Genomic DNA, 24,097 nt, shown 5'->3' with positions numbered 1-24,097 from the left:
ATCTAACCGGGTACAGCTTTTTTTCCCCTATCTGACCCTAGGCTTGCCTCTCATTGTGTTCAGTGAGCCTTCGTTGTGTATAGGATTGCAGCCTTGCAGTCATTATTTTCACACTTTAGGCAGATTATATAGTAGCATACTAACGGCGACCTTCACATATGATCGTGCGTGGATTTTGAGGTGGCACTAGATGGCGCTCTCCTACCCTCTTGCTGCGACCGCTCTATTTAGTTCTTGTCGTGCTTTGAGCCTGGAATAGTACAAGGAAGTTTGCCAAAAAAATACTGGGTATAATACTCTGCCTTTGAAACCAGCAGAAGGTGAATGCAGGCTTAACAATCATGTCTCAATTCACCTAATTCCCTTTTTTGGTTTTAGGAAGAAGATGGTGTTCTTGCTGAGAACCAGTCAGAAATTCCTGCCTTGTGTAATAAACTCCAGAAAGGTCATTGGTTCCTGTTTGGTCACAGGCAAGTTGCTTTGTTTCTCTCCCCAACTTCACCCCATGTGTATTTTTTAAACTTTCTTTCCCTCTCCCCCCTCCCACTTGTGTGTATCCAGCTATTTTGTTCTTAATGGCCAATTTGTTCCGCTTTCAAGCCATAAATTACTCTCTCTTTAATACCTTCCCTGAATTATAATTCTAGAGAGATAATAAATCATAGGATTGAAATGACATGTGTGCCCACGCACAAAAGGATGTGGTTACAGTGTCCAGAGATCCAGGTTCAAATCCTTCTGCAGAGAAAAGTATATTGCATTTACCTGAAAGGAAGACCAGGGTTTTTCCCCTTTGTGTACAAGTTACAGTTACCCTGATCTGGATGGCCCAGGCTAGCTTGATGTCATCAGATCTCAGAAGCTAAGCAGGGTCAGCCATAGTTAGTATTTGGATGGGAGACCAAGGAATATCAAGGTTGCTATGCAGAGGAAGGCAATGGCAAACTACCTCTGTTAGGCCTTTTATGCATGGCTATTTCCCTCACGGTCACCCCTCCGACGACTTCAGGTCTTTGTATGGATCATGCATGCCGTTTCCAACCGTCAGAGGTCGCCTTGCTCTCCCCCTGCATTTCCCCACATTTTCAGAGACATGTTTTATCTCGAATTTGAGCAAGGAGAGCGAGGCGACCTCTGACGGTCGGGAATGGCATGCATAATCAGAACAAAGACCCAAAGTCGTCGGAGGGGTGACCGCGAGGGAAACAGCCATGCATCAAAGGCCTTAGTCTCTTGGCCTGAAATCCTCATAAAGGGTCACCATAAGTCAGCTGCAACTTAACAGCACTTTACACACGTGCACATGTTACAGTTATGATGGCCACAGGCGTAGCTGGCTTTAAAGGGGATTAGACAGATTCATGGAGGACACGTCTTATCAGTAGCTACTAGCCATGGTGACTGAAGGGAGCCTCTATATTCAGAAGCAGCAAACCTTTGAATGCCAGTGCCGGGAGGCAACATAAGGGGAAGTCCTCTGTGCCCTGTTGTTGGCCCTCCAGAGGAACTGGTTGGCCACTGTTCGAGACAGGATGCTGGACTAGATGGACCCTCCCTGGTCTGATCCAGGAGGGCTCTTCTTATGTATGGTAATAAACACTTAAAAGGGGGAGGGTCATACATTCACAGTCATATTTCTTTTGAAATATGTAGGTAGTTTTTCTTTTCTTTTATGGAGGCCAGCTGTGGAGACTACGATTTAGAGGAGAAAGTGGTGAATGAGGAGAGGGGCTCTTTCAACCTTCTTGCTGAACATTACCTTCCTCCAAACTGCTTTTACCCCTACTGGTTACAGTAGGTTACACTTCACACATGAACACATGAAGCTGCCTTATTCTGAATCAGACCCTTGGTCCATCCAAGTCAGTATTGTCTACTCAGATCAGCAGCACCTCTCCGGTGTCTCAAGTAAAGGTCTCTCACATCACTGAGGCTGTTACCACACTAGGTATTCCCAGCGATGTATTAAGAGTTTGAAAATGTTATAAAAAATACTGTTCGCACTTTCTATGTATTCCCACCAATGTATTAAGATTTTGAAAACTGTATAAAAAATACTGTTCGCACTTTGTTTGGCCTGTTTAGCTGTGAAGACATCTTCCAACCATTTATAAGCCGTGGTATCCAAAAACCCTTTTAAAGCGATGTTTTTTATAACATTTTCAAACTCTTAATACATCGCTGGTAATACAAAGTGCGGTAACCCCCTTATTTACCTAGTCTGTTTAACTGGAGATGCCGGGGATTGAACCTGGGACCTTCTACATGCCGAGCAGATGCTGTACCATTGACCCACAGCCCCTCCCCAGCCCTACCTCACAGTATCTGAAGAAGTGAGCTGGGATTCACGAAAGCTCGTACCCCGCCAGAAATTTTGTTAGTCTTTAAGGTGCTACTGGACTCTTGCTTTTTTCTACTACCTCACAGGGCTGTTGTGAATATCAAGTGGAGGCACTGAGAGCCACCGGCGCTTCACTGACCTCTGTGGAGGAAGAGTGGGGTAAAAAGGTGATAGCAGCTCAAAATTAAGATGTTGGGAAGTGAGAGGCAGCAAAGAACTAAAGGGATTACAATGAACTGGCATGGTAGAAAAGAATCTGGGAAGGAAAATAGCAATTAGTATTCAAAATTCAACGCTAAGTAGGATGCTTCATCAAGCGAGCTTTTGGCAGAGTTTCATCCATGTAAGTCTCCCACGCTGAAGGCAGATGTCAGCCCTAAGGTGGACAGATAGCAATCAATGGAGGCACAGCCCAGAGTTCGTAGCCGGCCTTAGCATTTGGGGAGGATGGGGAAACTGGTTTCAGATAGCAGATTACGGGGTACCATTAAAGGGTGTGTGTTAGAAGCATCAAAACCCTATCCTCCAATGTGATCTAGGCTATTGCTTGCCAACAATGTCCTCCCTTTGCCAACCTGAGGACAAACAGGTTACTCTCCATGCAGACAAATACACCAGTGTGGTGTAGTGGTTAAGAGCGGTGGACTCTAATCTGGAGAACCGGGTCCCCCACTCCTCCACATGTGGCAGATTCTAATCTGGTGAACTGGATTTGTTTCCCCGCTCCTCCACAAGAAACCTGCTGGGTGACCTTGGGCCAGTCACAGTTCTCTCCGAACTCTCTCAGCCCCACCAACCTCACAAGGTGTCTGTTGTGGGGCGAGGAAGGGAAGGAGATTGTAAGCCGTTCTGAGACTCCTTAATGGTAGAGAAAATCAGGGTATAAAAACCAACTCTTCTGCTTCCTCTTCCATCTGATATAAATATGTCAATATTCAGAAGTTGGCAAAAGCCATCCTGATTGGCTCTGTCCACACAGAGGTTTTCCTTTGCTTTGGCTTCCAAGCAACAATGCTGTGTGTTTTTTGAGCATCCACATGACACTGTCCTATAATTGTATGCTTTTGAGGCATTCCTGCTCCAGAATATATTCTTTCTCAACTTGGTTTGGTACTATCTTTCTGATGAGAACGTAGTCTCAGCGGTTTAGCAAGCTGTCTGGATGGCAAGGTGGGCATATTTGAAGGACTGACCCACAGTGGCATTGGATGTACTGTTTGGGGGGGGGGAAACGAAAGCGGGGAATTCAAAGGAACTAGTAGACTACAGCCACTTTGTCACAATCGTGAAGTAGCAATTACCAGCTTCTTTTTAAAGTGTCCATCAAATGCCTTTAAATCTCAGTGCGATAAGAAATACATTGAGCAAGCAGTCACCTGCCAAGCTCGCTACACAAAGACTGCAGGGAATCAGAAGGCTTATTAAAATGTTCCTCTTCAGCCATGTAGCTGTTGCATGTAGCCATGTAGCTGTTGCATGCTAAAGGTCCCAGGTTCAGTCCCCGGCATCTCCAGTTAAAGGATGTCAGCAGGTGAAGAGAAAGATGGGTCTCTACCTGAGACTGCCAGTCAGGATGGGCAATACTGAACCAAATGGACTGACATAGTATAAGGGACCTTTATATGGTCACAGACAACCAGTTCACCAAGAAATCCTCCCCAAGGAATGCACTCCCCTCAAAAAAACCCTCTCTGTTTTATTATTCTAGATTCATCCACCCATTTATTTACTGTTCAAAATCCAACAGGTTACCAGCAAAAAAGAAAATACATATAAAACAAACCAAATATCTAAGGTAACATTCATTTGTTTTCACATTTTAAATAAATCAAGATGCCAGTTAAAATTTTAAAAGATAGTACCATTAAATGCCATAGACAAAAATTTGCCACCCCCCAAGGGCACATTTGGATCAATATCTGCTAGAAGCTTAGCTACAAACTCTTGCTTAGTATTAGGGCTCCATTTTTGAATATATCTATATATCCATTTCTCACAGGCCACGTATTTCTTGCAATCAATTATCTGTTTTATTTATCTACTGCAGAGGTCCCCAACGTTTTTGAGGCAGCAAGCACCTTTGGCATTTTCAGAGGGGTGAGCACCATGCCAAAATGGCTGCTGCAGGAGGCGGAGCCAAACAAAAATTGGCTGCCTCAGGAGGCAGGGCCAAACATTGGCCAGTGAAGTTCAGGGCTGAGTGATATTTGAATCGCTTTTGCTGCTGTAAACAAGGAAGAAATAAAATTGATTGAGTGAATTAGAATAGAAGGGTCCCTCCACTATCTGACATCCTACCGTCTTGAGCATGTTGTATAGAAAAACCATGTCAAAATTGGGCAACACTAAAGAAATCGGGAAGCAACGTTAATTTTTCTCTTTGTACATATTGCATAGAGCCCTATGGCACAGAGTGGTAAGCTGCAGTACTGCAGTCCAAGCTCTGCTCACGACCTGAGTTCGATCCCCACGGAAGTTGGTTTCAGGTAGCCAGCTCCAGGTTGACTCAGCCTTCCATCCTTCCAAGGTTGGCCAGGTTGCTGGGGGTAAAGGGAAGATGACTGGGGAAGGCCATGGCAAACCACCCCGGAAACATTGCCTGGGCAAAGTTGGGATGTGATGTCACCCCATGGGTCAGGAATGACTCGGTGCTTTTACATATTGCATGGCTGTTGTTAAAGTTATCGTTGTCAAAGTAGTCCGCACTGACGCTGTCACCACTGACATTGGTAAAGAACGCAGAAGAATTTTCTTTGGAATCAAAATGTTTCCTTGCTTGGTGCTACTAACCCTTTGCCCTCCGGGCCAGCGTGGTGCAGTGGTTTGGAGCGGTGGACTTTAATCTGGAGAACCAGGTTTGCTTCCCCGCTCCTCCACATGAGCGGCGGATGCTAATCTGATGAACCAGGTTGGTTTCCCCACTCCTACACATGAAGCCAACTGGGTGACCTTGGGCTAATCATAGCTCTCTTAGAGCTCTCTCAGCCTCACCTACCTCACAGGATGTCTGATGTGGGGAGAGGAAGGGAAGGTTTGTAAGCCAGTTTGATTCTCCCTTAAGTGGTAGAGAAAGTCAGCATATAAAACCCAACTCTTCTTCTTCAGGCAGGAGATGCCATCCGTGCCACACTGGCCAAGCTTCACCTACCGCCAGTGCTGTGGGAGAGGAAGCATCTTACCCGCTGTATCCAGGCCACATTCCAACAAGCCCCCTGCAGAAAGCCCTGCTGACTGTTGGCTCAGCGTTTATGGCACTCTACGATCCTTACCGGCATGGTGAGCTGCTGCTTCATAGAAACTCAATGAAACTGTAGCATCCTAACTGTAGCATCCCCAAACCCTACCCTCCTCAGGCTCCACCCCCAAAATCTCCAAGTATTTCCAGACCCTGAGCTGGCAGCCCCATTTAGAAGACTGTTAGAATCCCCTTGCTGAATCAGACTAAAGGTCCAGGTACTCCACAAGGTCAGGGGCTTCCCACAGTGGCTCCCCAAATGTCTCCAGGAAACTCACCTGCATGGCATAAAGGCAGCAGTCCCTCTGAAAGGTTTGCCTTTCAACATCCACAGGTGCACTGCTTCAGAACATGGAGGTTCCATGTTCTGGGTGCCACTGTATCTAATGACCATTGATAAACCCATCAGTGATTAGTCACCTGTAAACGTCTCTAATTGCTTTAAAAACTCATCCCAGTGTCTAGAACAGCAGCTTCCCAAACTGAGTTCTAGGATCCCCTGGAGGTTCCCGGAAAACATATTGGGAACACCGCAGTGAGAAAACCAATAACAGCTGACAATGGTCCTCGAATGAGAATTTGCCCATTGCTGTCAATCTTTGCCTGCAATGCTCAGATGTGGGGAACCCTCCAGGGCAATCTCTTGTTTGCACAAAACGGTACCAAACTGGCTACACTCCTTCTTGCTCTGATCTTACTCAGATTATGTAAGTGCTGGGAGGTCCAAACTTCCACAAAATACAGCTGTGAGATCGCAAATCTGGCAGAATTTACAGCAACCTGTTTTGCCAGTTCTGAAGGATCTGCAGAGTGGCTGGTTGTGTTTCCAGGCACAGTTCAGAGTCCAGATTATTGCCATCAAAAGGCAAAGTGTCTATGGGGCTGGTCAAAAAGTAACCTTCCCCCTCTGTGTGTGTGTGTGTGTGTGTGTGTGTGTGTATTAAGTGCCGTCAAGTGAATTCCGACTCATTGCGACCCTATGAATCAACGTCCTCCAAAACATCCTATCTTCAACAGCCTTGCTCAGGTCTTGCAAACTGAGGACTGTGGCTTCCTTGATAGAGTCAATCCATCTCTTGTTGGGTCTTCCTCTTTTCCTGCTGCCTTCCACTTTTCATAGCATGATTGTCTTTTCCAGTGATTCTTCTCATAATGTCACCAAAGTACGACAGCCTCAGTTTAGACATTTTAGATTCTAGGGTCAGTACAGGCTTGATTTGCTCTCTAACACACTGATTTGTTTTTGTTTTTTGGCAGTCCACGATATCCATAACACTTTCCTCCAACACCACATTTCAAAGGAATCTACTTTCTTCCTATCAGCTTTCTTCAATATCCAGCTTTCACACCCATACATAGTAATAGGGAATATGATGGTATGAATTAACTTGATCTTGGTGGCCAGTGGCACGTCCTTACACTTAAGAATCTTTTCTAGCTCCTTCACAGCTGCCCTTCCCAGTCTCAATCCTATGAGCCTGTCCATCACTTAAGACCAGCTTCAAAGGTTGTACTCTGTTGCCCCCACCTTTAGGCTAAAAAGAAATAAGGTATGGGAGCACGGAAGATGCCGCTGCTTTGGCTCTGGTCTGGAGATCCCTCCCAAAAGCAGTTCATTTGGCTCCAACCTTTCCCTCCGGGCCTTTTGTTGATCCCCCCACCCTGGACCTTGACTATTTTTAGTTGCTCTTAGTATTTTTAATTGCATTTTCCAGAGTGCTGCCGCCGGTCAAAGTCCTACCCTAGATGGATTATAGCTCATGCTTGAATGCAGAAGGTTCTGGGCTCACTCTCTGAAAGCTGCAGTTAAAAGATCTCAGAGTAGCAAGGGAAATCCTATTGGGAGAGCTTTTCTCTACCTGAGACCCTGGAGAGGTTCTGCCAGTCAGAGTAGCCAAGCAAGACAGACCAGCAGTCTGATTTGATATAAGGCTGCTTCATATGTTCCGGTTGATGATGTCCACGCCTGGTGCATTTCTGGCAGAAAATTGTGCATTAACTGGCATTTTCTGAGGGGATATGGCTCAGAGGTAGAGCATCTACTTGGCATGCAGAAGGTCCCAGGTTCAATCCCCGGTATCTCCAGTTAAAAGGACCAGGCAGCAGGTAATGGGAAAGGCCTCCGCCTAAAACCCTGGAAAGCCACTGCCAGTTAGAGTAGACAGTACTGACGATGATGGACCAAAGGTCTGATTCAGTGTAAGGCAGCTTCATGTGTTCATGTGACCCCAAACGTTGCTAAGTCAAATCTCACCTCTGCCACAAACTCACTAGCTGGCCTTATGCAAGCTCCTCTCTCTTAGCTCTGCCTTCCCACTGTCCCACCCCCACACCGGTCTGTAGTTTGAGGATAATAAAACCAGTCTGCCTTACAAGGGTACTGTAAGGATCGCAAGAAGACGATGCATGTGAAGCAAGTTAAATGGAATAACTGGAACGTTAGACAAATGTTTAGTAGTAGTACCTCAAATAGCATACCTGTGTTCTATGCCAGGTACTAGATTTCACATTAAAAATTCTGCGTTGGCAGGGAATTTCAGAATATCCGCCAAGGGCCAAACTGCATCTTGGATTTGCCCGTGCTGTTCTCTGTTTGAGTGGCACGGAGCAGGTTTGTTACTGCATTATCCCATTTCTGCCTCCCCCACATTTTTAAAACCGACCTCTTTTGAAGCCGCAGTTTTGATTTAATTGTATGGCAGATCAGGCTCCAAGACCCCAAAGCAAATAAAATATATCCCCTGTTTTGTTTGGAGAGCCAGCATGGTGTAGTGGTTAAGAGAGGTGGTTTGGAGTGGTGGACTCTAATCTGGAGAACTGGGTTTGATTCCCCACTCCTCCACATGAGCGCTGTGAACTTCGTTGAATTTGTTTCCCCACTCCTCCACATGAAGCCAGCTGGGTGACCTTGGGTTAGTCACAGCTCTCTCCGCCCCACCTACCTCACAGGGTGTCTGCTGTGGGGAGGGTAAGGGAAGGTGATTGTAAGCCAGTTTGATTCTTCCTTAAGTGGTAGAGAAAGTCGGTATATAAAAACCAACTCTTCTTCTTGAAACTAGACCATGTGCCAGTTGGTTACTGCTTATTGTCGGCATTATTCACTCTCTCCTCTCTCTTTGGCTCCCCTCTGTTTTTTTGTAGATATGGTAGCCGTTCTCGGGGAGACCACGGGCTACTTCGCTCTGCAGAAGCTCCAGGAGAGGATGAGGAATGACCCCGAGGGACATCAAATCCTACAGTGTGTTTACCGAGTTTTTCTTAGCCCATAGCCAAGGCGAGATACTGTTACAGCAGTCCGTGCTATTTCAGGGGCAGAACACCTGTTAAAGGCTGACAAGGTTACTTTTTAAAAATGCGACAAAAGTGGGGGGGAAAGGGAAATAACCTAAAATAAATTGAATTAAGAACCAAAGAAGGTTAAGACAATATAAATATGGGGTAAATATCTATGGGCTAAAAGCATAAATATAAACTAATATAGGTGTGTGCATGTGTGTGTATATATGCAGCTTACTGTGTGTGTGTGTGTGTAGATAGATAGATAGAGTATATAAAATTCCCTGTTACTGTGTATGGGTGTGAAAACTGGACATTGAAGAAAGCTGACAGGAAGAAAGTAGATTCCTTTGAAATGTGGTGTTGGAGGAGAGGGTTATGGATACCCTGACCTGCCAAAAAAACAAATCAGTGGGTTATAGATCAAATCAAGCCTGAACTGACCCTAGAAGCTAAAATGACTAAACGGAAGCTATTGTATTTTGGTCAAATTATGAGAAGACAAGATTCACTAGAAAAGACAGCCATGCTAGGAAAAGTTGAGGGCAACAGGAAAGAGGAAGACCCAACAAGAGATGGATGGACTCTATAAAGGAAGCCATGACCCTCAATTTGCAAGACCTGAGCAAGGCTGTCAAAGATAGGACATTTTGGAGGACACTGATTCATAGAGTCGCCATGAGTCGGAAGCGACTTGATGGCATCTAACACGCACACATGTATGTATGTATATACACACAGAGAGAGATGGGAATCTCTGCATTCTGAAGGACTGACTGATCCAATCTTATCCAATGCAGGGATGGGGCTTCAAGAAGGCATGGCCAGGGCACTAGATCATGCAGAGACACAGTGAGCAGCCTCCTTTGGGGCCAGATTAGCCTGTCCTTCAAGAAGGCATGGCCAGGGCACTGAATCACGCAGAGACACAATGAGCAGCCTCCTCTGTGAGTGGATACTTTGTGCTCTTAGGATCTCTTTTATTACTTTTCATTTTCACAGCCCCTTATCAGTTCTCTAGTGGGGACATAGCTTGGACATGACTGGTTTAAGAATTTGATTATGTAGGGGCTGTCCAGCATGGCTCTGGACTCTTTGAACTTGGCACAAAATACAAGACAGCCCTGAAGAAGCAAGAGTTTTATAACAGAAATGAAAGAAATGAGGTCTCAAATAATGTTGCCAAAATGAGTTGGGAAAAGTTTGAGCAAGAGTTGCAAGTTGGCTATCATAGTAGCAGAGATATCACAGAAAACTGAAATGGGCCTGATCTAGCCAAAGTTCTACACCTTTCAGCCTTGTTCATGTTGATGAGAAGGATGCGAGCATGTACTTAGGTCTCATTGAAATCATTGGGAGGCTTATTTTTGCTGGATTGTGCTGAGTATTTTCAAACGCCTTAAAGGGTGCCGTCTTCCTTAGAGTTGATGTATGTTTCTGGGGTCTTTGCCTCCTTGATTTTATGTTGCCAGCCAATCACACTCTCCTTCCTGCACAGAGAGCGGCCACGGATACGTCTTTCCACACTGGATATCACTGCGCTTCGGGCACTTCCAGAGGGGACATTTGGCCGGGAATATGTTCGCTTTTTGGATGACAACGTAAGTTTAAGATGTAGGGCGGGGTTTCTGGGAATGGTTTATCTCCATGTAATATTAGGACTCTCTGTTTTCACTTTTGTTTAAAAATAACAAACTTCTAGTCCTCATGGGACTGAAGAAAAAAATGCTACAAGCTAAACAAGGGGAGAGGGAGACACCAAGATGAGATGGTATGGGTTTTTAGTGGTCATCTGGAAGAATGTTTGCATGCAAAGCTCCCAGTGCCTTCCTGTAGCTTCTAACTTCTGGATGCAGCTTACTGCAAACTGCCACAATTTAGTTTTGCACAAGATTTCCAGTGTCTTAGTGGCTTTTGAAATACTTGCAACATCTGTTTAACGGCTAATTCAAGCAGCAAATTGCAAAAAATTATACAAAGTGTGTGTGTATATGAATATGAGCCAGCATGGTGTAGTGGTTAGAGTGTTGGACTAGGATCTGGGAGACCCAGGTTGAAATCCCCGCTGTGCCAAGGGAGCCTGCTTGGTGACCGTGGAGCAGTGTCACTCTCTCACACTGACCTATCTCACAGGATTGTTGTGAGGATAAGAAGAGTTGGTTTCTATATGCCGATTTTCTCTACCACTTAAGGGAGACACAAACCAGCTTACAATCACCTTCCCTTCCCCTCCCCACAATAGACACCCTGTGAGGTAGGTGGGGCTGAGAGAGCCCTAAGAGAGCTGTGACTAGCCCAAGGTCACCCAGCTGGCTTCATGTGGAGGAGTGGGGAAACAAATCCACTTCGCCAGATTAGCCTCTGCTGCTCATGTGGAGGAGTGGGGGATCAAACCCGGTTCTCCAGATCAGAGTCCACTGCTCCAAACCACCGCTCTTAACCACTACACTACGCTGGACAGGAGAGGAAAACAAAGTAAGCAGCTTTGAGTCCCCATTGGGGAGAAAGGCGGAGTATAAATTAAATACATGAGCCCTGCCTTTGTTCTGATCGGCAGAGGGTTTCTCCGGACACGAGGATGCCTACCAAGTTTGTAGATGATGAGGAATTGGCCTACATCGCCCAGCGGTATCGAGAAGTCCACGATCTGATGCACACACTCCTTGGCATGCCTACCAACATGTTAGGTGAGTCTGGAGTGGTTTTGACTGAATTGACCTGAAGCCGCAGCAGCATCTCTCTGTTCTGCCCCACGTCCCAAGGGGGGGGGGCTGATGAAACTTAAGATGTCGATCTGTAAGAGGGTTTTGCAACCAAATTTGTCTCCTTCTGCTACGAGGATTCTGTGAAATTCCCTGTAACCTCAAAGGCACGGGCAGCTCCTTTGAGTACAGCCGCATTCTTGGTTTGAAGAAAAATTGGGTTAGGGATTCACAAGAAAGGGAAAGGCTTTTCTGTGGGCAGAAGGTGATAAATGTTGGTTCAGGCTGTCACCGCAGGTGGGAACGGTATCCGCTTGCCTGTCCTGGAACTGCTGATACAGGGACATTTGTGGTGCCCCCCACCCCCCCGTAGCTTCCCGACTCCACATTCCCACAGACCATGGCTTAGCTGGGAAAAGACAAATGTCCTTTGAAGGGCCAAAAGAGGGGGGAGCCATGCAGCACTTATCAGCCAATTTTTAAGGTGGAGCTTAACTCTTCCCTCCCTCATCAGCTTCGGGAGGAGCCGTTAAGGGGAGACATGGTAGAGGTCTATAAAATTATGCATGGTATGGAGAGAGTGGACAGGGAGAAGCTTTTCTCCCTCTTTCAAAATGCCAGAACATGGGGTCATCTGCTGCAGATGGAGGGGGAGAGATTCAAAACCGATAAAAGGAAGTATTTCTTCACACAACACATAGTTAAATTGTGGAACTTCCTGCCCCAGGATGTGGTGATGGCTGCCAACTTGGAGGGTTTTAAGAGGGGAGTGGACATGTTCATGGCGGAGAGGGTTATTCATGGCTACTGGTAAAAACGGATACTAGTCTTAGGGCATACCTATTCTCTCTAGTATCAGAGGAGCATGCTTATTCGATGAGGTGCTTTGGAACACAGGCAGGATGGTGCTGCTCCATTTGTCTTGTTTGTGGGCTTCCTAGAGGCACCTGGTTGACCACTGTGTGAACAGACTGTTGGACTTGATGGGCCTGGGTCTGATCCAGCATGGCTTTTCTTATGCCTCTTATCTTAGGTGCTGTGGAACACAGGCAGGATGCTGCTGCTGCAGTCGTCTTGTTTGGGGGCTTCCTAGAGGCACCTGGTTGGCCACTGTGTGAACAGACTGCTGGACTTGATGGGCCTGGGTCTGATCCAGCAGGGCTTTTCCTATGTTCTTATGTTCTTATTCATACGAACGCTCTACCCACAGCCACCCCATAGTTCTTCCTTTGAGTCAGATGAAAGGCGTAAGCCCTGAGAGCCCCACATGTCATGCCCAGAACAAGTACAATGTAGTGAAGACGCTCCCTTTGAATGTGGGGGGCATGCTGCTCTCTAATGGGAGGGACCCTGTGTGGTAGCATCCTCAGATACTTGCCAGAACAGCTTTGATGGAGGATTAGAAGTGCCCACCGGCTGTGCATGTGACATAAGGTGAACTCGCAATGAGGTTATATTTACCGGTATGTGTTTATTCATTTGTACCCCACCTTTCTCCCCAATGGGGACCTAAAGCAACTTACATTGTTCTCCTTGCCTCCACTTTATCCTCACAACAACCCTGTGAGGTAGGCTAGGCCGAGAGTGTGTGACTGGCCCAAGGTCACCCAGCAAGCTTCCATGGCAGAGTGGGGATTCGAACCTGGCTGTCCCAGATACTAGGCCAACACTTTTAATGACTGTACCACTCGGGTGCTTATATGACATTGCATGTTCATGCTTCAGTGTGGGATGCCCGTGTTGCTTTGGGTGACCAGCAGCGGGCTCATGCTTGCTTTCTACCCATGTAAATGAGAGCACTGTCTTAGAAAGCGAGCAGAACAGGTGTCAGGTTTGGGATGAGGCAGCATGGGTGTTACAGCAGCAGAGCCACCGTGGTGTAGTGGTTAACAGCGGTGGTTTGGAGCGGTAGAGTCTGATCTGGAGAACCAGTTTTGACTTCCCACTCCTCTACGTGAGCAGTGGAGGCTAATCTGGTGAACTGGGTTGGTTTCTCCACTCCTACACATGAAGCCAGCTGGGTGACCTTGGGCAAGTCATACTCTCTCATCCCCACCTACCTCACAGGGTGTCTGTTGTGGGGAGGGGAAAGTAAGGTGGTTGTAAGCTGGTTTGATCCTTAAGTGGTAGAGAAAGTCGGCATTAAAAAACCAACCCCCCTCCCCATCCCTTCCGCTGCTGCTTCTTCATCCTCATCTTTGACGTGCATGAATGCAGTGGTTGCAACAGGGAAAGGGGTGAAAGGGAACTGCCTTGGCTGGCAGTCCCCTTTCACCTATTTCCACAATGGAGCCAAGGCCTGCCCTAGTCACTGGGTGGTTGAACCGGATGAGGAGGTGCCAGCGTCGCATTTGAAGCACGGCTGGGAAATGTGGGGTATGGAGGACAGGGTGGCTGTTGTGCAATCAACCGCCTGGAGCAAGAGTGCTGGAGACAGAGAAAGGAGGCTTCACTCTCATCTCTGCCCTTTATCTCTTCATCTGTATTGTTTAAAATCCTGGCTGGAACTGTGGAGGGGCTTCACCTCCTGCAGAGCCCAGGAACTCTGGTTATTTTTAGCATTCTGTTCTTTCAGGCCAAAAGACGCCTGACCCTTTGCAGACATTTATTTTCTCCTTTTTCTGCCATGGGTACTCCTCTCTCTCCCTCCCCCCCCGCTCCAGAAGCTTATCAGTCCAAAGTGGGAAGGAGAGAGCTGCAAGGCTCTCATTTACTGTTTCAGTCAAATACTATTTTTTAAAAGTTTCTAGCCCTTATGGTGACAAAGAAGACCATACAGGTGACATCCGTTTTTAAGTTGAAGGGTTGATGCTTAGGGTTGCCAGGTCCTTCTTTTCCACCAGTGGGAGGTTTCTGATGTGGAGCCTGAGGAGGGTGGGGTTTGGGGAGGAGGAGAGACTTCAGTGCCATAGAGTCCAATGGCCAAAGCCATTTTCTCCAGGTGAACGGATCTCTGTCGTCTGGAGATCAGTTGTAATAACAGGAGATCTCCAGCTAGTACCTGGAAGTTGGCAACCTTATTGATGCTGGGTGTCTCTTGTAGTGGGCACGTTAGACGCCTGAGGTTTAGTTGTTAGGCCTGTAGTGTTTTTGTGAATGCTGTCACTCTGTTAAAGGAATTTTAGGCAATTGATTGCATTTGTTGATTAAAATCTGAGTCGGTGTGTGCATACACCCCCATATGTAATGTGGAACAGTTATCAAGAAAAATGTTAAAACATTGGGAACGGTTATATGTGATGGAGGGATTCCTCTTGTGTCAGAGATGCTTCTTCTGAACTGTTTGGTTTGAACATGATGCATGCAGGTCATAACAGGTGCCCTCTTTGAAGAAGCATTCCCTTCTGTGTAAGAGGAGGAGGAATGCTTCTTGTTAGACAAAAGGATGCCTTTTCAAACGTTCTCCGTGTGTGAGAAAGAGGAATTCTGCTTCTGTCCTGCAACCCGTGGATTTCTAAGTACCGTAGTTGTCCCTATAAAAAACGTGTTTACAATTTTGGTCATTTATTTAATTTCATTTCTCAAAACTATTTACATTCATGATCAATCAAGCAGATTATAAATAAGATAGATATATCCAGCTGATGCACCTAACCAGTAATCAGTGAAACAAGCAGACCATAAATAAAGAAAAATCTGAGCTGATGCTGATCCTCTTCTTAACCCATTTCTACAAGGTAAAACTCAAAAGGTTAGAAAAATGTAAATTCCCCACTGAAAATAGTAAACAGTATTTATTCATCCTAGGCCTAAAAGAAAAATAATAATCATGCTGCTAAATTGTGAGATTTTATAAAAGACCCGTAACTTATCAACTAAGTGGAGGGGCTGTGACTCAGTGATAGAGCATCTGCTTGGCATGCAGAAGGTCCCTGGTTCCAATCCCTGACATCTCCAGTTGAAGGGACTAGGCAAGTTGGTGATGTGAAAGACTTCTGCGTGAAACCCCTGCCAGTCTGAGCAGACTATACTGACTTTGATGGACCGAGGGTCTGATTCAGTATAAGGCAGCTTCATATGTTCATCAAGCACTGTCATAAGAACCTAAGAAGAGCCCTCCTGGATCAGACCAGTGGTCCATCTAGTCCAGCATCCTTTCTCACGTAGTGGCCCACCAGTTCCTCTGGGGGTTCAACAGTAGGGCATAGAGGCCTTTCCCTGATGTTGTCTCCTCACACTGGGACCCAGAGGCTGACTGCCTCTGAATGTGGAGGTTCCCTTTATTTACCATGGCTAGTAGCCACTGATAGACCTGTCTTCCATTACCATTGTCAAGTCTGTTGAACACTAAATTCCGCTTCCTTTTGATTTCTTCTATATACTGAGACTTCTGCAAAGCTGTTAACTTTAACAGTTTATAAAATTCAATGTAGTAAGAAGAGCATCCATCCATTTCAGGATTTGCAAAGGGAACTTTTATTATTCAGAAATTATCTAGGAGAGAGTTGGGGAATGAGCTGAACAAATTTGAATCTTGTCTTTTATAGGGGAATCTAAGTGCTATGTCCCTTTTTCAATGCTTTTCTATTGGAGAAAGATCATAAGGAAACTCCATGTTATGTTAAGAGATGGGGGAAATCATTAGGTTACATTGCAGATCCAGAGATCTGGGTCCATCTTTTTTTAAGTGGTGTTTCTTTTTCTGTATGTACTTGTTTTAGCGAAAGCATGTCAAATATTATTCCAGTGGCATTGAACAGCTGTAAGACTTGCTAGGATTTATAGAAACTGTACCAGCCATTGTTGGTTTTGTGACCGACCAAACATGGATTTTTACATATGTGATGGTTTTGCGTAAGACCTAAAATACTTTATTAATAGTTTGCTTTCTGTAGTTTTTGCTACTAGGTAGGCTCAGTCAAGCTTGTTCTTCTTAACCATGTAAATCCACTACCACTATGTAACGCTTAACTACCATATGTAACTCCACAAAGCGATACCAGTGACTTGTCCAGTGTTTTTTTGATTGCTGCCAGGTTATGCTCAGGTTTGAAAGTCTAAGTTGCACCTCCAAAAAAGGATTGGTTAAAATATATCAAAAGGTACATTTTAAAAAAATTTACTTACAAAATAATAATAATAAAAACAACAATGTTCACATTTTTACAAGAAGCTATTCATAGCACCTTGATCCTTTTTTGATACTTGAGAATGCCTTGAAATATGATAGCAGTTCATTGTCTCTCTGATGGCGCAGGAATCCAAAGGCTCTCCACATGGACCTTGTACTGCCCAAAAGCAAGGGTACCTGGGGGTGTCTTGTTCACCCCCTCCCCACTGACATTCTTACTACTCCGTTGCTGTGAGACTTCACCACTAGGCGATGAAGGAGGCTCTCTGTTTTTGACAAAGATCTGACTTGTTTTCATCTTCTGTTGCTTCTTCTCAGGGGAGGTGGCAGTAAAGTGGTTTGAAGCTGTCCAGACTGGCCTGCCCATGTGCATTCTGGGAGCAGTGTTCGGCCCTGTTCGACTTAACACCCGGTAGGTTGAGGAGCCTGTAAGTGTGACTTACATCTGAACGAAGTGAGCTGTGGCTCACGAAAGCTCATACCCTACCAGAAAATATTTTTGTTAGTCTTTAAGGTGCTACTGGACTCTTGCCCTTTTCCACTACCTGAACTAAGATTTGGGAAGTTCCACTAGACATGACATACCTATATTGTGGGGTTGCCAGCTCCAAGTTGGGAAATTCCTGGGGATTTAGGGGTGGAGCCTGGGGAGGTTGAGGTTTGTGGAGGGAAGGGACCTCAGCAAGGTATAATACCATAGAGTCCACCGTCCAAAGCAGCCATTTTTTCCCATGAGCACTGAACTCTATAGTATGGACAACAATTGTAATTTCAAGAGATCGCCTGGCCCCACCTGGAGGTTGGCAACCCTACTAGATTGTGTGTTCCCTTTGAAGATTGTCATCAGTTTACCAAATGCCTGTTTGGATATGCAGAAAAGGACCTGTAGGAGTGGGCCAAAATGCAGCCTCTTTTGGAAAATAGCATGTGTTTAAATGAACAAAAAACTGCAGTTCGGTTTGAACTTTGATCAATAGGCTGCCAACCTCCAGGTGGTGGCTGGAGATCTCCCGCTATTACAACTAATCTCCAGGCGACAGAGATCAGTTCCCCTGGAGAAAATGGCCGCTTTGGCAATTGGACTCTGTGGCATTGAGGTCCCAAATCCCGCCCTCCTCAGGCTCCACCCCCAAAATATCCAGGTATTTCCCAACCCGGAGCTGGCAACCCTATTGATCAGCCTACAAAGTAGCTTGGATATATCCATTTGGGGGGGGCTACATATTATCATAGAAAAGTAATTAAGAATTTACTAATTGACATTGGGTTTGTTACAGAGCAAAAAAGGGAAAAGATATGGGATCTTACAGACAGAGATCAAAGGCCATAGCAAATGAAGGGTGGCAGAAAGCAATTTAGTTTGTGGAGAAGCTGGCAGACACAAAGAGGCCTTATAACGGAATCAGACCATTGGTCTATCAAGATCAGTACTGTCAGACTCTCCAGGGTCTTAGGCAGAGGTTTTTCACATCACCTGATCCTTTTAAATGGAGATGTCAAGGATGGAACCTGAGACCTTCTGGCTACACAGCGAGCTGTCTGCCATTGAGCGACAACCTTTCCACAATGGTGAGCAATGGTCAGTAATTCTCTTATCGGGTTGTACAGACCATTAATCTCGGAAAATCAAACCCATGTAAGATCGTCAGTTGTATCCAAACAAGTGTTGCTCACAAAATGGGACTTTCTCACCTTCCCCTTTCTGACACCGTCCGTCACATTCCCTCGAATGCTGATCTGGAGTTCAGGGATACATAGGAACAGTGTTAGCCATGAGGGGTCTACAGGAAGAGGAGGAACTGTTGAGAATACCTCCCTTCACTGGTGTGGAAATCCCCTTCTTCTGAAACAGCCCTTGTATACTAATTCTGGGTGACCAAGGGAAAGCCAGCGTGGTGTAGTGGTGAAGGTGTCAGACTGGGACCCCACTCTGCCATGGAAACTTGCAGAGTGACCTTGGGCCAGTCACACACTCTCAGCCTCAACCATGGCAAGTACTAGGATGGGAGACCTCCAAGGAATACCAGGGTAGTGACACAGAGGCAGGCAATGGCAAACCACCCCTGAACACCTCTTGCCTTGAAAACCCTACAGGGTTGCCATAAGTCAGCTATGACTTGAAGGCAAAAAACCCCAAAAAACTCTTATGCCCTGACCTGGATAGGCCAGGCTAGCCCCATTTGGTTAGTATTTGGATGGGAGATCCAAGGAATACCACGGTCCTGACTCGGAAGCAGGCAATGGCAAACCACCTCTGAACGTCTCTTGCCTTGAAAACCCCACCAGGGGTCATCATAAGTCAGTTGTGACTTGATGGCGGAAAGAAAATTAACAAGAACAGACCAGGGTAGCGTTTTTTTCTTGATAAGGAGCAAAAAGTTATGTGAAAATTGTATGTGCAGGTGTAAAAAAAGAGACCCGGCATGGTGTAGTGGTTAGAGTATCAGGCTAGAAAGTGGGAGACCCAGGTTTGATTTGCTGCATGACCTTCTGGCAGCCACACACTCTCACCCAAATCTACCTCACAGACAGGGTTGTTATGAGGATAGAATGGAAGAGGGAGAATAAGGTTTTAATCACTTTGGGCCCTCATTGGGGAGAAAAATTAGGGAATAAACATTGAAATAAATATATTTTAAAATAGGAACAAAACTAAAAGGGGGTGGGTGGGGAAGGCAACCAAAATGATCAAGGATTTGAAGAAGAAGAAGAGTTGGTTTTTATACCTTGCTTTTTCTGTTCCCGTAAGGAGCCTCAAAGTGGCATAAAATTGCCCCTCCAGCAGACACCTTGTGAGGTAGGTGGGGCTGAGAGAACTCTAAAAGAATTGTGACTAGCTCGAGGTCACCCAGCTGGCTTCATGTGTAGGAGTGGGGAATCCAACCCAGTTCACCGGGTTAGAGTCTGCCGCTAGTGTGGAGGAGTGGAAAATCGAACCCGGTTCTCCAGATTAGAATCCAATGCTCTTAACCTCTACTCCACACTGGCTGTGGATCATCTTCACTGAAAGGAAAGGCCTAATGCATTTGAGGTTTTTATTAAGAGGGGGGGAAATGACGATGGAGGAGTACACGACAGTTCACGAGATTAGTTCACTAGATTAGCCTCTGCCACTCATGTGGAGGAGTGGGGAATAAAGCCTGGTTCTCCAGATCAGACTCCACCGCTCTTAACCACTACAATACGTTTCCTTCTTCAATACTGGTAGTCCGTGTTTAGTCTGAAGTAACTCTGCAAAGGATTGCCCTGTGGCTCACTCAGAGAGCCAGTGTGGTGTAGTGGTTAAGAGCAGTGGTTTGGAGCGGTGGACTCTAATCTGGAGAACTGGGTTTAATTCCCCACTCCTCCACATGAGCAGCGAGTGCTAATCTGGTGAAACGGTTTGGTTTCTCCACCCCTACACATGAAGCCAGCTGGGTGACCTTGGGCTGGTCACAGTTCTCTTAGAGCTCTCTCAGCCCCACCTACCTCACAGGGTGTCTGTTGTGGGGAGGGGAAGGGAAAGTGAGTCTGAGTACCACTTAAGGGAGACTCAGTAAGTCTGAGTCTCCCTTAAGTGGTAGAGAAAGTTGGCATGTAAAAACCAACTCTTCTTTTTCTTATATTGAAGAGTAAAAGATTCAGGATTGACAAGATTTCTGTAAAACAGGCTGGTCCAGTATCCAAGAAACGGTCTGCTCCTACAGGGTGGTTCTTCTGTTCTGTTCGTTTTATTGACATACTGCTTCACAACATGAACAGTTAGCTTTCTAAATCTGCTTCTGTCAGATGGGGTAGCTTAGATAGCTTTAAAAGGGGATTAGATATATTCTTGGAGGATATATCAGTGGCTAAACAGAACCTTCAAGCCAAGGCAGTTTGCAGTTGTCTTCTGTTCTGTATTGCTTATCAAATTTATCTTTCACCTTTCCTCTTGGGCACTTGAGGCGACTAGCAAAATTGTATATACTAAACAAACTCAAAATGGTAATAAAAATGACAGCCAATGGAAATCGAGGTGCAACCCTTCCTCCGCTGCTGAAGTTTTAATAAAGGGAGGAGATTAGAGGGAAAAGGAAGGAGCCAATTTATTGATGCTGTTGAGCACATAAAAGCTGCCCTATACTGACTCGGATCCTTGGGCTGTCGAGGTTAGTCTTTTCTACTCAGACTGAGAGCAGCTCTCTGCAGTCTTTCATGTCACCTCCTACCTGATCTAAGAGATGCCAGGTGTTCAACTGGAAGACTTTCTGAATGCAAGGCAGTTGCTTTGCCACTGAGCTCCTCCCTGTTAGTCTAGTGTTTTTAATAATATATTTTTGTATTTCATTTCCATCTTATTGCAAACCATTTGGAGCATTTTTTGAGCCAATTGCTGTTGTGAGTAGTAGTAAATTAACAACTATGCACCCTGATCTTTACAATGGGACTATGACTGGATGAGGGCCTCTCCTACTACTGTCCACTGTACAAAGAGTACAATTTCTTGGTGGAAAGCAAGTGTTGGAGCAGAATGTTCCTGGAAGAGTACTCTAATTCTGTTTGTGGACAGAAAGTAGTGGAAAGAATTCCCGCTCCTAAATATTCTGTGGAACTACCACACCCCCTTATTTTTTTGTTCATGTGAGAAAACCTCCTAGGTTCAAAAGTATGAATAGTATCCATATTTGAAATAGGCGTGGGGGGTGTCAGGGGATGAAAAAACATTTTTAACTAACTGCAACCTTGAGGCTAAAGGGAAATTATGAAGAAGAAGAGTTGGATTTTATACCCTGATTTTCTCTACCTTTAAGGAGACTCAAACCAGCTTACAATCACCTTCCCTTCCTCTCCCCACAACAGAAACCTTATGAGGCAGGTAGGGCTGAGAGAGCGCAGAGAGAATTGTGACTAGCTCAAGGCCACCCAGCTGGCTTCATGTGGAGGAGTTGGGAATCAAACCCGGTTCACCAGATTAGAGTCCGTCGTTCATGTGGAGGAGTGGGGAATCAAATCCGGTTCTCCGATTATAGTGCACTGCTCCTAGCCACTATATCATGCTAGCTCTCAGAGAGCATCATTTGGAACAAGTTAATGTTCCCCATTTCAACTTTCCCCCCTATTCATTTATATTTTTGTCAGTGGTTCCAGCTGTCCACATTTCTCTTGTCAGTTTTGTAGATTTGTTTGTCTTGTGTATGTGTGTAGCATGGTTTAAATATGCAGTATGTGTATGGTATTTATATGTGTATTTATGCATAACATGGATAAGTCTGGTTTGTTAACTCACAAATGACCTGAAAAAAAAGGCATACATTGGGAATCAGTGTGAGGAAGCAGAATGTGGCATGGAAACAATCAGGTTCAACCAGAATATTCTACAACTTTCCTGTACAGTTGAGGACACAGCTGCCTTTACCTATGAAATGAAACTCTCTGTCCTACATCTATCACCAAGAACACAATGAAACCATTATGAAGAATATCTTTTCTGTCGCTAGAGAAAATACTGACAGCCAGTACAGAATGTTTTTCGAACTTGTGCTAGTTTGTGTTCAGGCTTATTTCTTCGAGTGTTATTTCAGGTTGCCAAACTCCAGGTGGGGCCTGGAGTTCTCATAGAATTACAGCGGTTCTCCAGATTACAGAGATCAGTTCCCCTGGAGGAAACGGCAGCTTCAGAAGGTGGACTGTTATGGTATCACATTCTTGCTGAGCTCTTTCACTCCCCCAGATTCCACTCTGCCCTCAAATCTCCAGGAATTTCCCACGCTGGAGTTGGCTGCCCTAGTTACCCCAAAATCTGTGTCCCTTTGGGCCAAGCTGCTACTGTGGGTTTTAACTACTTATTGTTTTGGATTTGCATCCCTTTGCATAGTTAAGAACATAAGAAAAGCCATGCTGGATCAGACCAAGGGCCATGAAGTCCAGCAGTCTGTTCACACAGGGGCCAACCAGGGGCCTCTAGGAAGCCCACAAACAACTGTAGCAACAATATCCTGTCTGTGTTCCAAATCACCTAATATAATAGGCATGCTCCTCTGATACTGTAGATAATAGATATGCATCATGACTAGTAGCCATTTTTACTAGTAGCCATGAATAGCCCTATCCTCCTTGAACATGTCCACTTCCCTCTTAAAGCCTTCCGAGTTGACAGCCATCCCCACATCCTGGGGCAGGGAGTTCCACAATTTAACTATGTGTTATGTGAAGAAATCCTTTTATCTGTTTTGAATCTCTCCCCCTCCAGTTCTCCATTGTGAGAATTGACCATTGGTTCCTACTCTCTGTTTCCTATTTTTCAGCCAGTTCTCAGTCCATAAGAGGTCCACAGAGCTCTCTGGGTAGCTTTTTAAGATGAAGTGTGTATGTTTATCAGAATGTCATTGTTATTTGGCCCAGTATTTTGGAAAGGAATATGATTTTAAATTATAAATAGGAAATGTCTGGCCCAGAGCAGTGGGAGGCCATGCCAGTATGCCACGGCCATCTGATTAGACTTTCAAATAAGAAAATGTGTCGTGATCTTCCTCTTATGTTATTTTTTCTTTCCTCCCCTGCTCTCCTAATAGGAAACTTTACATCCTGACCACCGATCTCATCCCATGGGCTGTTCGGAGTGGAAGCAATGCTAGCTGCATCCTAAATTTCTATTACGAGAACCGCTGGGAGCAAACAGTGGAGTCTCTCCGCAATGAAATCGGGATCCTGCCACCTCCTGTGATTGGGATGTGAATCCACTCCAGGAAAAAGGAACAACACCTGGACATTATGGCCCCCCAAAAAGACAATGGATTTAAATCCTGGCACTTTAAATATACCTTGCTTTGGATCCACTGGAGGCATCGATGGGCTATCAAGCTGAAAGACTAAATGCTACTGCTTTGCTCATCTTTTTTTTATTAACAAAACAGAGAGACTGAGTTCCCCCCCATAAGAGGGTGTTGAATTGTTAAGGTGTCGTGGTTACACCTCCATAGCTGTACCAGTAAATCATGAAGAGGCCACATCCTGTCCAGAGAATGGAACACAGCATGTCACGTACTGGCTTTATTAATGTTTTTAATTAGGATATTTCTATGCTACTTCCTCAGACTCCTGCTCGAGGCAGTTTACAATTAAAAAGGAGCCACTGGACATGTGTGTGTAAAGTGCTGTCAAGTCACAGCCTACTTATGGCAACCCAGTAGGGTTTTCAAGGCAAGAAGAGTTGGTTTTTATATGCCAACTTTCTCTACCACTTAATGAAGAATCAAACCGGCTTACAATCACCTTCCCTTCCCCTCCCCACAACAGACACCCTGGGAGGTAACTGGTCGGTGGGCAGCCAAGTGGATTGGCAGAGGTTTGCCCACCACCACTTGGCAACCCTAGGCTGAGTGAGCTCTAAGAGAGCTGTGACTAGCCCAAGGTCACCCAGCTGGCTTCATGTGGAGGAGTGGGGAATCAAACCTGGTTCTCCAGATTAGACTTCTCCGCTCCAAACCACCACTCTTAACCACTACACCATG

The 24,097-nt window shown here is 45.5% G+C and overlaps 1 protein-coding gene across 1 annotated transcript; it reads left to right on the top strand.

The window, feature by feature from the left end:
- Positions 1 to 1,672: 1,672 nt before the first annotated feature.
- On the top strand, positions 1,673 to 23,337 carry COQ4 (coenzyme Q4). Its single transcript, XM_056860175.1, has 7 exons — positions 1,673 to 1,794; positions 5,451 to 5,617; positions 8,718 to 8,814; positions 10,351 to 10,453; positions 11,410 to 11,539; positions 16,944 to 17,037; positions 23,159 to 23,337. Exons 1-7 carry the CDS (start codon positions 1,673 to 1,675, stop codon positions 23,319 to 23,321), a joined length of 876 nt encoding a protein of 291 aa, XP_056716153.1. The 3' UTR covers positions 23,322 to 23,337.
- The last annotated feature ends 760 nt before the right edge of the window (positions 23,338 to 24,097 follow it).

The sequence above is a fragment of the Euleptes europaea genome, chromosome 14 (assembly GCF_029931775.1).
Source record: "Euleptes europaea isolate rEulEur1 chromosome 14, rEulEur1.hap1, whole genome shotgun sequence".
NCBI classification, from domain to species: domain Eukaryota; kingdom Metazoa; phylum Chordata; class Lepidosauria; order Squamata; family Sphaerodactylidae; genus Euleptes; species Euleptes europaea.
The sequence above is the reverse complement of the archived record's forward strand: the minus strand, read 5'-3'. Positions and strand labels throughout refer to the sequence as shown.